We start from the raw sequence: 14,275 nt of genomic DNA, 5'->3' as shown, positions 1-14,275 counted from the left end.
CCACAGACCCTGGGCCACATGCACACGGGATTGCTCTTGACGTGGCCCGACAGTCATGAATGGAAGTCTTGATGGGTGTTTTGAAACTTTTTTTTTCTTTTCTTATATTGGGTACATGACAGCTGGGAGAGATGCCCGCCCTGGCACACATGTAAAGGTTGGCAGCCCACCGGCGGGAATGGGTCCTCTCCTCCTCCCATGTAGGCTGTAGGACCCCAGCTCAGGTCTCAGATCATCAGACTTTGTGGCCACCTCCTGGTCCAGTAATTTTCCTATGACTGACTCAGTCACGTGGCTCTCAAACATGAGCTTTATAGCTCATGGCATTGAGTTGCAGTGTCCAGGCATTGAGTCCCGCTGCAGCCACCTGCCTTTGTGTGACTACCAGTGTCAGGGCTCTACAAAGCCATGACTTGCTCTGGCCTCACTGGTGACTTCTGGGTGGCTGCATGGTGCTCCATGGCAATTTGTCAGAGCTGAAGCAGTAAGTGCCACAAAATCAAAGCCACTCTGCCAGGCCTCCCTCCTCCTTCCTAGTGGCATCCTCATACCAAATCTGGATTCTACCCCTAAGCGTCCACAAGCCCGCTCTTCCTCGTGACTGTTAGCCCACCCGTATCCTGGCACGGGCTTTTGACTAACTCAGACTAACATGAGCCCACCATGACAGACACTTTATGCCCACTCGCAGGGAGGGGTGTGCTGGAAGAAGACCACAGCAGAGCCCTCCAAAGCTGGGACCCTGGTGGGTTTTCACACTTGGTCTAAAGTTATGAAGATTAAGTGACTTCCCACGCAGACCTAAGACATCTTAAGATGCCCAGAACACCTATAGACTCAGCTGGTAAAAGTGCTCACTGCCAAGCCTGAGTTCAGACCCCAGGACTCAGATCTGCATGTTTTCTCTGCCTCCCGAGTGTGCACTGTAGCACACGTACAATAAGCACAACCTCATGCACATGCGCACACAGATTTTTAAAAAAAGCTGTCGCCAGGTGTGGTGCAGGTTTTAATCCCATCACTCCAGAGGCAGAAGCAGGTGGATCTCTGAGTTCGAGGCCATCCTGGTGTGTCCACAGTGAGTTCCAGAACAGCTAGAACTCTGTAGAAAGACCCTGTCTTAAAAAACAAAAAACTATTCAGTGAGGATGTGAGGGATGTGGGGATGGCCGGGAAGGCAGAAGCCACATTCGAGGTATTTGGCCACTGGATTTAGGGGAACACTGGTGAGCCAGCTCCTGGAAACACAAGAAGGCAGGCCCTGAAGCTGGGTGAAAGTCAGCCTGCACCCTCTGCCTACTGTCGTGGATGCGGAGACACTGACTGAGCATCAGACACTAGAATGTCTACCCAGAACACCAGACTTGGTGACCCTGACATCCAGACAGATGTCCCAGCTTCCCAGAGTCACCCCCAGAGCCCAGGGTGAGTGTGTGCAAGGTCAGCTTTAAAAGTGCAGCTGCTGGCAAACTCACCCCACCAGATGCAGATGAGAAACTGGGGGTTCGTCATTCTAATAGAAGTATGGGAGGAGAGAGTCCCTAAAACTTCATAGAACCAAAACCCTGGCATCAGGCATGGTGACACACGCCTTTCATCCAAGCAGGAGACCTAGAAGTTCAAGTTAGCCTGGTCTAAATAGTTCCAGGCCAGCCAGGGCTACACAATGAGATCCTGTTTCAAAAAGCAAAACCAACCAAAACTCTGGCCTTCACTCTGTGTCCAGGAGTAGGATGAACTGTACAGAGACTCCAACAGTGTGAGCAAAAGTCACTGCTTCTGAAAGGGGGCACCTGAAGCATGGCACATCTGTTCTGAGCAGGAGGCACCTGTGAACTTTAATTAACTCTAAATAGACAATGTATCTCCCATAATTATAATATAGAAATGTCTATGAACAAAAAATAGATATTTTTGTAGGTGGGCAGGGATTTTCTAAAATACTGCTGTGAGCGAAGTGCACTCCAGGTTTTAAGCGTGAGCAGTCAGTCAGCTGTCAGCACTTGGGGACAGAGGTGAAGATCCGAAGGCCGTGCATGCCCTTGATCTCTTCTTTTAGTGCCTGAGGAGAAAGAGACACCATGGTCAGTTCTTGTGACTTTACGTTGGCTGTACAGTATTCTACATGGCTCTGTCTGAAGGATACTTGCACGTATTTTAAGCAATTTTTTCTTCAAAATATTTTTTGCCTACGTCTGTGGTGTGTGTTTGCATATGTATAGGGATGTGTGTATGTGTGTGTGTTTGCATGTGGGGGGGGCTGAGTATGAGTGTGTGCGTGTAGGTGTGTGTAGGTGTGTGTGTGTGTATGTATATGTGTATGTGTGTGTGCGTGTGTGTGTGTGTATAGGCCTGAGTGTGACTGTTCTCCACTTTATATATCAAGGCAGAGGTTGCTCTAACCCTGGAGCTTACCGTTCAGGCCAGTCAACTAGCCAGCCTACTCCAGGGACTGCCTGTTTCTGCCTTCCAGGCGCTCATATTATAGGAGGGCTACCATGGTCACTTAGCACTGACAGACCCTGGGTGTGTCCCCCACATCTGTAACACCAGGATCTAGCTCTGTGGGTTCTGGGCGTCACACTTGCACACGAACGTTTGGCCTCGAAGCCTCTTTGCAGTTCCCCGTTGCAGTTCTGTGTGTGTTTGAGGCAGCGTCTCACTACATCGCCCTGGCTGGCCTGGAACTTGCTATGTAGAACATGGTCCATTCAGAGATCTGCCCTCCTCAACCTCCCCAGTGTCCGGATTAGAGCTCAGCACCCAGCTCCCTTTACGATTGTTTTCATTCAGTAATTCTTAAGTTTGTTGTGCAGCACACCTCAGCCCAGCTGCCAGGGTGAGGCCAGGTGGCAGCTTGAGCTCAGGAGTCCAGTCCAGCAATAAAGGAAGACCCCAAACCAAGACTTAATCAAAATTGAGGCCAAGGCTGGTTCAGCAGTTAACAGCACTTGGTGCTGCAAAACTGGAGTAAACTGACTAGTTGGGTTCTGTAACTCTATTCCTGGGGGGACTCTGACTCCGTCTTCTTGCCCCTGAGTACACCACGCACACAAACATACATGCAGGCAAAACACTCATCCACATAAACTAAGAATGAATCCTCAAACGTAGAGAAATGAATGGGAAGGCCACCTGATGCTGACCTCCTGCCTATGTAGCTGACCTCTGCTTGTGACCTCTGGCCACAGCGAACACATGTGTGCACACACACACACAACATCTGGGCTGTAGGGATAAGACAACACTGAGTACCCCTGGTCCAAAGTCAGCAAGTGAGTAAATAGGTCAGGGTATAGACCCAGATGTTCTGTGGTCCTGGCCACAGCAGGTGTCAGTTGTTCCTATCTGACCCTGCTGTTGTGCTGGGAGCCCATGAGCCATGCTCTGTACTCACAGGGAAGCCTCAACTCTGCAGATAAGAAAAAGCCTGGAAAAGCCTATCACACAACTGGGCGCCTTTCCTCGGCTTGCTGCAGGCCCACGCTGCCCCCTAGTGGCTAGTTTTGTCTTTGCATCTGTGCTAATATGGGCCGCAGGGAGGATACTTGGGGGCTCTGCAGTCCACTGTGCACATTCCCTCCTGCCAGCACCTCCCTCTGATCTCTGGGAAGCCTCCCAAGGCCCCTCAACCCACGTTAATGTCACACGTTACCTGCTACAGCCACAGGAGAATCATGGCATCATGATAGCTAAGGACACTGAGGCTCTGGTTGGGACCTGGGCTTGGTTAAAGTACCCTAAGTCATGGAGGAGCAGTCATGGGGCTTCAGATAAAGTGCTGCATTCAACCCCCAGTGCTTGACAACAAATTTTAAAAGTTCAGGGTTAGCCATGGTGGAGCACGCCTTTAATCCCAGCACTCGGGAGGCAGAGGCAGGAGGATTTCTGAGTTTGAGGCCAGTCTGGTCTACAAAGTGAGTTCCAGGACAGCCAGGGCTATACAGAGAAACCCTGACTCGAAAAAACAACAACAACAACAACCAAAAAAAAAAAAAAAAAAGGTCAGGGTTCTCTTCAGTTACATAGTGAGTTCAAGGCCAGCCTGGGCTATGAAACATTGACTCAGAAAACAAAGTACTATGGGGCAAGGAGATGCAGCTTGAAGGCCAATCATTGATGCAGGCCTTTAATGCCAGCACTTGGGAGGCAGAGGCAGGCTGATCTCCGTGAGTTCAAGGCCACCGGTCTACTACATAGTTCCAGGACAGCTAGGGCTATACAGTGAGACCCTGTCTAAAAAGGATGCATCTTAGATAGACACGTTTGAGCATGGCTGTGCACAGTGTTATCATGGATATTGGGGACACAAAGAAAAAGGCAAGAGGCACTGATGAAGAAATAATAGAGACAAAAAAAAAAGCAAGAGTTCTTGCTAAGCAAGCCTGACAAATCTGAATCTGACCCCCAGAACCTAGGTAAAAAGGGCAGAACTGTAATCCTGGCATTCCTGCAGCAATGTAAGAAGGGAAAACAGGGAAACTGCCTAGAGGTAGCCTGGTGTACACAGTACAGTTATGGAGGCCTTACTATGTCAAGCTGTGTGGGTGCTCACCACTCCCAAGAGCCTTTGGGGCATGCACGATCCCAGTTATTGTGTTACAGATTAGGAAACTAAGCCACAGGGAGGTTGAATAACTTTCTCAGGGTCACAACCTAGAAAGTAGCAACTCTAGCTGCAGGCCAAGGCATGCATGGTAGGGCCCAGAGTCCAGTCACACCAGGCAGCCTGTGTCAGAGAACACAGCTCAAGTGGCACAGGCTGTGGGCAAAGCCATCAGCCAGGTCTTCCCAGTCTAGTCTACCTGTGCTCTAAGTCTCGAGACCACGCCCAACTGCCTGCTGCCCTATCACAGCCTGCCTGGGGGCTATAGGTGCCAGAGCCAAGGTACAAAGCTATGAGGATGGCAAAGGGCCGACAGGTGTCAGGAGTGCATGTAGCCAGGACGCAGGTCAGAATCGGCAGCAGCTGGAAGCAGGAGTTGGAGGGTAGGTGACACAGCAAGCCCGGTGACCTGAGTTCAATCCCCAGGCCCCACAGGGTGGAAGCAAGTTGTACTGTGGCCATGTGTGCTGTAGCATGTGTGCCCAGCCCTGATCATAGTACAAAATACAAACTTTCAAGAAAGAGGGAGTCAGAAGATGGAAGGGCTCTGGAGCCCAGCCATGGGGGTAGGAAGCAGCTTTTGAGTTGGTGCAGAAGGGAACCTAGGCCAGGGCCTCAATCAGGGTCAAGGTCCAGAGGACGAAAGAGAGAGCAACAGGAAACAGCCAGCTGGGAGGGTGACTGCAGAAGGAGGGAGACACCTTCAACGACAGTAAATGATATGTGACATCAAGGTCAGATCTGTTCTTTTCAAAAAACTAAGCCAGCTGATTGCACACAAGACCTCCATGTGTGAAACCAAACCCAGATGTCCAGAGGGTGACTTCAGAGAAAAAGGCCCAGTGTCAAAGTCAGAATGGGTTCCCACTGAGGAACACACACATGCAGAAATCTACAAAGAACCATTTAGCACTGTCTATGCTTGCAAATCCTCTCCATATGTGACCGCAGAAAACACGTGAGTGGGCCAGGCACACTGGAACTCGTCTATAACCCTGCACAGGACGGAGTGGCTAGAGATCATGAGTCCAAACCAAGTCAGCATCAGACGGACATCCTATTAAAAATCCCTGGCTAGCACAGGTTAAGGCCATACCTCAGTCAGTAGAGCACTTATCTAGTACGCATGAAGCACTGGGTTCCATCCTCAGTGCCTCATACACTCGGCTTGATGGCGCACAGTTAGAAACTCAGCATTTCACGGGCTGGAGGCAGAAGGGTCAGAAGTTCGAAGCGTGAGACCTGGTCTTAAAAAGACTCAATCTAGGGCCTGGAGAGATAGCTCAGCAGTAAAGAGCACTGACTGCTCTTCCAGAGGTCCTGAGTTCAATTCCCAGCAATCACATGGTGGCTCACAACCATCTGTAATGAGATCTGATGCCCTCTTCTGGTGTGTCTGAAGACACCATACTCATATACATAAAATAAATCTTAAAAGAAAGAAACAAACAAACAAAAAATACACTAGGCTGGGAATGCAGCTCAGTAGGTAGAGCTCTTATGGGCTGTGCATGAGCCCTAGGTCTGACCCCAGCACTTTATAACCAGCCGAAGTGGCGCTCGGGAGGCGGAGACAGGAGAATCAGAAGCACACGACCATCCTCACCTACAGAGTGAGTTTGGGGCTGGCCTGGGCTTCATGAGACCCTCTCTTTAAAAGATAACTCCTAGGTGGCTTACATTCATCTGGAATGAATTCACATCTGCTCAACATCTCGCCCTAGTGAGTCGTACAGGGTGTTCACCCTCCTCTGCCCTCCTATCTTATTTCAATCAGGACACGGCATTGCAATGCTCAGACCAAGAATCTCCTGTCTCCCATCTGTGTAAACAGTTCTTACCACTTATTCTCTGTTTTGTCAATAAATGCTGAGCACCCAATGGCTGAACAGAGACTACGGCAGGACAGCGCCAGCCAGAGGAAGGAGAGCAGGGAGAGGGAGACTGAGATCAGCGAGGAGGATGGAGGATTTGGAGCCATAAGGAAGGGGTCCAGAGAGAGATCGTGGAAACGCACCTGATCAATAATACTATACAAGCATCATGGGAAGGGGCTGGGAGGCAGCCAGATTAGCATAAAAAGTAAAGATCGATCGTTTAACCGCTCAGCTGTTGAGGGACAGTTTTAAATACTGGGATTTCTGGAGCCTAGCATAAAGTAAAGAAATAAATGTGCCAGATTAATTCACGCTACATGTATATTAAAGTTAATTCATATGCACCTGTCCTCTTGACCATATACGAAAGCTGCCTTGTTCTCTCCCGCTATGAACAGTGACCGTCTCCATGGCCACTGCTGTGCGCATGCTCAGATGCTGACCGTCTCCATGCCCACTGCTGTGGCCTCAGACAGTGACGGTCTCCATGCCCACTGCTGTGCGCATGCTCAGATGCTGACCGTCTCCATGCCCACTGCTGCGCGCATGCTCGGATGCTGAAGGCCGGGGCAACGGACCATCCGGAGCCACTGACCTGATTGACCATCTGGTGCTGCTGGACAGTCCTCTTCTCTTTAAATTCTTCCGATTCGATTTTAATTTCATACATGGCCCCGCAGCCTCCTAAAACAGAGTCAAAGGCATTTCAGTGATGACAGATGGTAGCTCAGACTCAAAAGTACCCGACAGTCCCCCAAAAGGAACATTCTGACAGCATTCTGCTAACAGGGCTAGAGAAAGACCACGATTTCTGCTCTGGCCATTCACTCCTGGCGGGCAGCCTTGACCCAAAGGCATTCTTCCCTTTGCAAGACCCCTCCCTCTACTACCCACACCTGTCGAGCGTGGGCAGGAAAGAGGAGGCACAAGGCCTGGGGAGCACAGAGAGGCAGAACAGTCTCTCCTAGAAAGCCATGGGAGGGAGGTGGGAAGACTGATTTCAGTAGTACAGACATATTCTAAGGTTCCATCTAAGCGTCTGGTGCGGCCCCACAGTGACTATCAACCTGACAGATGTAGTCTCACTTAGGAGACAAACCTCCGGGCATGTCCCTGAGGGGATTTCTAGATTGGAATAACTCACCCCTAAGCTGGCATCCTGGACTAAAGGGAAAGACAGTGAGCTGAGTACCAGCATCCATCCCTCTGCTTCCTGAGTGTGGATGCCATGTGAGCAGCCACTGGAAGCTCCTGCAGCCATTCTTTCCCACTATGACGGATGCCCTCAGAGCCCTCACTGACGTACAATAAAACAAAATGCTTTTTGTTTCATGTAAGTTAGAGTCTCACCTCACCAGACCTCATTGAACTACATTTTCTGAATTCGGGGATTACAGGCCAGCAACGGCATATCCGATCAATTTTACAAGTAATGGCTGGTACCTCAGGGGGAAGGGATGCCTCAGCATCGGCCCGCAGAAAGGCCCCTCCCACCTCGCCATATTGTGCTCTCCTGGCACTTTTTTCCTTCTTTTTTTTTTTTTTTAATAAGACACAACATCAGGGAATGTACATGCTAGGCAAGCACTCTACCAACTGAGCTATGTCCCCAGCACAATAAAAGAGACTTGTCAACGTCCTCCCAACCCATGCAACTGTGCTTTCAGGGAAGTCAGGGGACTCTCCTAGTAGTGGCAATGTAGAGCTGGCTCTTATCTAGCTGCTTGCACCTGTGTTCCTCTCTGGGTGTGTCTGGATAAGGCACCCAGGTCCCCTCTGCTTCTACGCAGAAGCCATGCCCCTAGCACAGTCCTGACAAACAGCCAGCCAGGAATTCAGTGGCCTGAGGAGAGGCCGGCCAGACTGGGCTTGGGGAGTCTGCCCTGAGTCCTGATTCTGCCTCTGGTTCTCCCACCTCCTTTGGCTGTATTGGGCTTGCCTCTTGGATAAAGTAGGGCAGCTGACAAAACCCAGCTTGGGCCCATTCGAGCCGTACTGTTGTAGGCTGTCAGAAGAACTGGGGTGGGCAGATTACAAGGCCCATCTCGTAAAGAACATGGCCCAAGCTCTTGATGCCTCTACAGGATCAGGCTTGCAGAGGGGCCTCGTCTGAGCAGGGCTAGTCTGGAAACCCAGAGTTCTCTCAGCTGGGGCTTGTCTTTGTGGTTCTCTGAGGTTTCTAAATCCTCATCTCCATTTGTCCCAAAGCAACACATACTGAGAAGTCATTGGGTCAAGTGCCCTCCTCATGGTCTCTTGATTTCAGCCTCTCCCCAGGGAAAAACTCTAAAAAACCTCAGCAAAGTGGTCATGGAGAAAACGGGAGAGAGCCTTACCTGAGATGTCTGTGACTTGAATAGCTGTGGCTCGAGGAAACTTTTCTTTGAGAACCTGGGTCACTTTGAGTTCCCCCTCCGTCTGAGAGGCAAACATTCGCTGCGCACAGTGCCACAGAGGGAGCTGGGAGAACACAGAGGAGGTCTGAACAACCGTGAGAAGGCACAGCGATGGTCCCTGCCCGAGCGGGGCGGGCACAGTACTGGGGCTGCTGGTGAGCAAGCACTGCTGCTGAAGGGGCCACAATCTCTCCTCAGACTCACCTGAAGGGCCAGAGCAGGGCGCTCACTACCTAGACTTTCAGGGATGTACCCTGGGTCTCTGTGGTATGTTTGTGTGTGTGAAGCTGCCCGTGTGTATGTGTTCACTGCAGTCAGAGGACAAGCACAGCTGTCCTTCTCGGGGATCTCGCCTTGTTTTTTTGAGACAGGGGCTCTCACTGGCTTAGAGCCCAGCATGTAGGCAGGGCGGCAGGCTGGCAGGCAAGCCCAGGGATCCACCTGTCTCGCACTCCCAGGATTGGGAGTTCAAGTATGTGCCCCCACACCTGGCTTCTGTTCTTAAATTTTTATTTTTAACTATGTGTATGTGCGTGTGTAAGAGTGTGTGCACATGGATGCAAGATCTTCAGAGGTTGGATGAGGGAGGGTATCAGAGCCCAGGACCTAGGGTTACAGACAGCTGTGAGTGGACTGACATGGATGCTGGAAACTGAACTGGGATCCTCTGCAAAATCAGGGAGCGCCCTTATCCACCATCTCACAAGGGTCCTAGGGTCACTCAGCCCATCCTTGTGATCCCTTTACCAACTGTGCCATCTCCCCAGCTCTCTCATTAGCCAATCTTAAAGGACAAGATGGAGTCTGTCCCTCTAGAGCAGCATCCCAGAGCTGATCCTCAGGCAGGTCCTCTGAAGCAGCGAATGAGCAGGTGAGAGGCATGGTCACTGGACATTAGGCCAAGATGCCTAAGAGATGGCTGAGATGCGGGCCAGGGGAAAGGTCTGGAGTTAGATGGTCTGTGTGCCGCACAAAGGAACGAAACCACGAGGCTGTGAGCCTGGACACATCTGCAAGGTTTGCCAGTGGGATTGCTCCTGAGATAGAAGCATAGCTGGAAGAACGGGATGGCAATGTAAAATCACTAAGAGCTGCAGAGTCCTCAAAGGAGGCGATCATCTTAGCACACCTATCCAGACTGACAAAAATCACACATGAACTGCCCTGGGCGTCCGTGCAGCAACAAAACTCCTCATGTTGAGTGATAGATTCAAGACCAGCAGGCAAATAAGGAGAGGTGGATGGGGGTAAAGCTAATGATGAGACTGTAAAGGGGAGAAAGAATGGGCTCTGTGGCTTACTTTATTCCAGGAGTTAGGAGGGATGTCATAAGTTCTAAGCCAGCCAGGGCTATAATTCGAGAAGCGGTCTCAAAAACCAACAGGGGTTGGACGAATTAGGAGAGCTCGCCCTGTGCTGGGCTTCTACTCTAGCCGGCAGGCTACAGAGAGTCAAGGTCAGAGGCCTGGTAAGCATACAATTGTAGGGTACAAGCTCGTCCCGAGTGCCCAGGACCAAAGCCAGGACTCGGGGCTATGACACCTATGTTTTCCTGTACATAAGGCAGCCTTTCCCAGGGTCTCTGTACTGTGACTGGTTATGGAACTGTCTCCCGATCCGCCTAAGTCCAGTAGCCCCCAGCACACCCGGTGCGATGCAGAGGGCAGGAGTGAATGAATGAGAACAAGGAAGGACCTCGGCCCTGCCCCGGGTCCCCAGCCTGACAACAGCCGCCCGAGCTCCCCCGCAGCTCCGCCCGAGCCCCGCCGGCTCACCCCGCGGCTCCCGCGCAGCAGAGGCGCAGCGGCCGCCGGGCCCCATGCCGCCATGCCCGGCGACGCAGCCCGAGGTCACGGTGCAGCCGGAAAGACGCGGGCACTGTGTCCAGAGTCGCCGCCCAGGCCGAGCCCGCCCCCTGCCGTCCGGAGGCCGCACCCGCACCACGGTCGCCACCCGGAACCGGCCGCACCTGCAAACATGGGCGTTCCCCGTCCTGCCTTGGCCTGGCTGCCACTGCAGGGTCCCCTAAATACCCCAGGTCGCACTCCTCCGCAGCCAGAACCCTGGGGTGCACAGAACAGGTTGCCCTCACCCCGAACATCCCAGTCAGTGCTCTGGGAAACTGGCTTCTTTCCTGATTGGAGTTGCTGTGAAAGTCTCAAGCCACCGGAGTCTTGTGTTCTAGAAAGGGCGGAGACTTTGTGAGGGGGCTGAAATTGGAGAGGGCAGACTGCTGCAATGGCCACTTGCCTGGGGATAGGGTTTGGCGGGGTATTCCAGGAGGGGTGGGAGTGGACATTTGTTTTGGATTTCTCTAAGTTCCAGGAGACACAAGTCACCACAGGCATAGTACGGCACCTCTAATCCCAGGGTTGTTTTGTGTTCAAAACCAGTCAGGGCTAAGGTGAGTGCCAGGCCGACTTTAGTTTTTAGTTCCTATCTCAAAACTAAAATGTGGTAGCTAATGCCAGCACTGGAGAAGCAATGGCAGGTCAGCCAGGGCTACACAGTGAGACCCTGTCTCAAAATCAAGCAAACAGAAAAATAAACCCTCCAGAAAAGGTAGGATTGGGAGTGCACTCCACGAGGGCTGAGTAACCACCAACCAAACCTAACTGGTTTACAGTGGGAGAATAAAAGCCCAAGTTCCATTAAGTCCTTGGCTTCTGCAGTAGTAACTGTTTACAGCCTCACATCTGGTGTAGCCTGCAAGAACTGTCCGCCTTTCGTCACTGCACCTGTGCCTATGCAGTCCGTAGCTATTGTGTGGCTTGGACCTAGAGTTGTTCTTTAAAGTGACCAATTAAAGTAGGCTTATTTATAGGCCCAGCATGGTGGCCCACACCTTTAATCCCAGCACTCAGGAGGCAGAGGCAGGTGGATCTCTGTTAGTTCAAGGCAGCAGGTTCAAGGGCAGTAAGGACCACATAGAGAAACCCTGTCTCGAAGCTAAACAAAGTGTTCATCCCTCCCAATGTTGAGTGACTCCTGTTACTAGCCCTCATCTCCAGATTACTTGATAGGCTTGATTCCTTAAACTTTATGGTTAGTGTAACTGGGAATAATTTATTAGCTGTTAAGTTTCCTCTTTTATGCCAAGAACACAATCAAAACTGTTTAAAATGTTTTCCAGCTGTATAGTGGTCCCTCTTTGCTACTCAAAGCACATGATCACATGAGCAGAACTGTAACTAGATGGTGATTGGTTTAACAGGTCATATCATCTGAACCAGACCAATGAGACACGGCTCCTGGACTTGGCAGGAACTACAGAAATTATGACTTACCGATGTGTTGCTCTGCTTGTAGAAAGCCTGGCACTGAGGGCAACCAGCATTGCCACCAAATACTTAGAGATGTACTGGCAATGAAGCGGCCACAGAAGAAAGCTGTAAGTGTAGACCTGTCTGTCATGCACACTGGCTTTTGCTTGTCAATCCTTTTCCATAGAACAATCACCTCCCCCCCACCACTGTCACTGAGAACGGCTGACTCTCCACTGTGCACTCTTACCGTTAGTTTCCAAGAGGTTGCCAAACCATTTGAGAGAAAAACGTTCACTCTCAAATCCTTCAGACTTCAGAGAAATAAACTTTCATGACTTCACCCTTACCTATCCACCTAGCTGGAATCTGAACGGCAGGATATGATATTGTCCTCACAGGTTCTGCCAGACATTTGGTCACACAATTATCTTTCAAACTATGGTTTCTGTCATTGAGACTTACCTCCAACCAAGCCACATTAGCACTACCTACAACTTGAGGCTTCTTAAAATTCTTAAATTTTATGTGTCTGGGTATTTTGCCTGCATGTATGTCTGTACAATATGTGCATGCAGTGTCCAAGGCCAAAAGTGTCAGATCCCCTGGAACTAGAGATACAAATGGTTGTGGATCCCCATGCGGGTTCTGAGAATCAAGCCCTGGTCCTCTTCAAGTGCAGTGAGACAGAAAGATAAACCACGGTAGAGGAGAACTATGAGAAAAGATAAGTGACAGGATATAGATGTGATAATTAGATAACATCCAAAGGAAACAAAGACAAGGAGGAGGAACAAAAGGAGGCTAAAAGAATAGAGAGAGAGAAAGAGCATTATATGAGATCTCCATTACAGTTAAGAAATAGGAGCAAAGAGAGATAAATGACAAAGACTAGAACCTAGCAAAGTGGCACATGCTAATAATGCTAGCACTTAGAAATCTGTAAGAAACAGGAAGCCAGGAAATTAAAAAGAGGTAAGAGACAAGAGAAAAACTTAAATGAAATGCTGGCCACAAAAGTCAGGAAAACTAGAAAACTTAAATAGTACCTGGCAACAAAAGAAAGCTTTTGGCTAAAGATCAATGTGTTTACTGTAAAGAAAATGAGCACTGGGTGAGAGACTGCCCCAGACAAAAAGAAGAGGAGCCCCCCTCATGACCAAACCCTTCACCTGTTCGTGGCTAAAAGTAAAGAGATAAGAAAAGGGGTGCTAACACAGAAGCTGAGTCCTTAGAAGAGGCCGGTGGCCTACCTGTCAAAGCAGCTAAAAAAGAGACTGTGTTTCATATTCCTCCACCAACCAGTGCAAAACAAGTTAGAAAAGTTCCTGGGCACTGCGGGCTTTTGCAGATTGTAGATTCCAGGTTTTGCTAAATTAAAGAGATAAACAGCCCTTCATATAGAAAAATAAAGAACAACAGGCCTTGAATGCCATTAAGACTGCCCTGGCCTAGTCTCACAAGAGACAGCTATATCAGGGTCCTTTCAGCAAACACTTGCTAGTGTATGCAATGGTGTCGTTTGGAGGCTAATTATGGGATGGATCCCTGGATATGGCAGTCTCTAGATGGTCCATCCTTTTGTCTCAGCTCCAAACTTTTTCTCTGTAACTCCTTCCATGGGTGATTGTTTCCAATTCTAAGAAGGGGCAAAGTGTCCACACTTTGGTCTTCGTTCTTCTTCAGTTTCATGTGTTTTACAAATTGTCTTTTATATCTCGGGTATACTAAGTTTCTGGGCTAATATCCACTTATCAGTGAGTACATATCATTTGAGTTCTTTTGTGATTGTGTTACCTCACTCAGGATGATGCCCTCCGGGATGCTCAGAGTCAGCTATTGGATGGATCACAGGGCCCCCAATGGAGGAGCTAGAGAAAGTATCCAAGGAGCTAAAGAGATCTGCAACCCTGTAGGTGCAACAACATTATGAACTAACCAGTACCCCGGAGCTCTTGACTCTAGCTGCATATGTATCAAAAGATGGCCTAGTCGGCCATCACTGGAAAGAGAGGCCCATTGGACATGCAAACTTTATATGCCCCAGTACAGGGGAACACCAGGGCCAAAAAGTGGGAATGGGTGGGTAGAGAAGTGGGGGGGGTGGGGGGGTGGGGGACTTTTGGGATAGCA

At 50.1% G+C, this 14,275-nt stretch overlaps 1 protein-coding gene across 5 annotated transcripts; it reads right to left on the bottom strand.

The window, feature by feature from the left end:
- Nucleotides 1-72: 72 nt before the first annotated feature.
- Bola3 (bolA-like 3 (E. coli)) lies at nt 73-11,062 on the bottom strand. Of its 5 annotated transcripts, XM_017321834.1 has the most exons (5): nt 10,655-10,742; nt 9,627-9,933; nt 8,820-8,943; nt 7,079-7,167; nt 1,809-2,062 (listed from the first exon to the last, which is right to left on the bottom strand). In XM_017321834.1, exons 2-5 carry the CDS (start codon nt 9,759-9,761, stop codon nt 1,997-1,999), a joined length of 414 nt encoding a protein of 137 aa, XP_017177323.1. In that variant the 5' UTR covers nt 9,762-9,933; nt 10,655-10,742; the 3' UTR covers nt 1,809-1,996. The 5 variants fall into 5 exon arrangements, with proteins under 5 accessions (NP_001350701.1, NP_001350702.1, NP_780486.1 ...); NM_001363772.1 differs by lacking the exons at nt 9,627-9,933; nt 10,655-10,742 and adding an exon at nt 10,972-11,062 and having other exon boundaries at nt 73-2,062; NM_001363773.1 differs by lacking the exons at nt 9,627-9,933; nt 10,655-10,742 and adding an exon at nt 10,849-10,993 and having other exon boundaries at nt 73-2,062.
- Between the last annotated feature and the right edge of the window lie 3,213 nt (nt 11,063-14,275).

Source organism: Mus musculus, chromosome 6 (assembly GCF_000001635.26).
Source record: "Mus musculus strain C57BL/6J chromosome 6, GRCm38.p6 C57BL/6J".
In the NCBI taxonomy this organism is placed as follows: Eukaryota; Metazoa; Chordata; class Mammalia; order Rodentia; family Muridae; genus Mus; species Mus musculus.
This window is presented reverse-complemented; position numbering and strand designations above follow the sequence as displayed.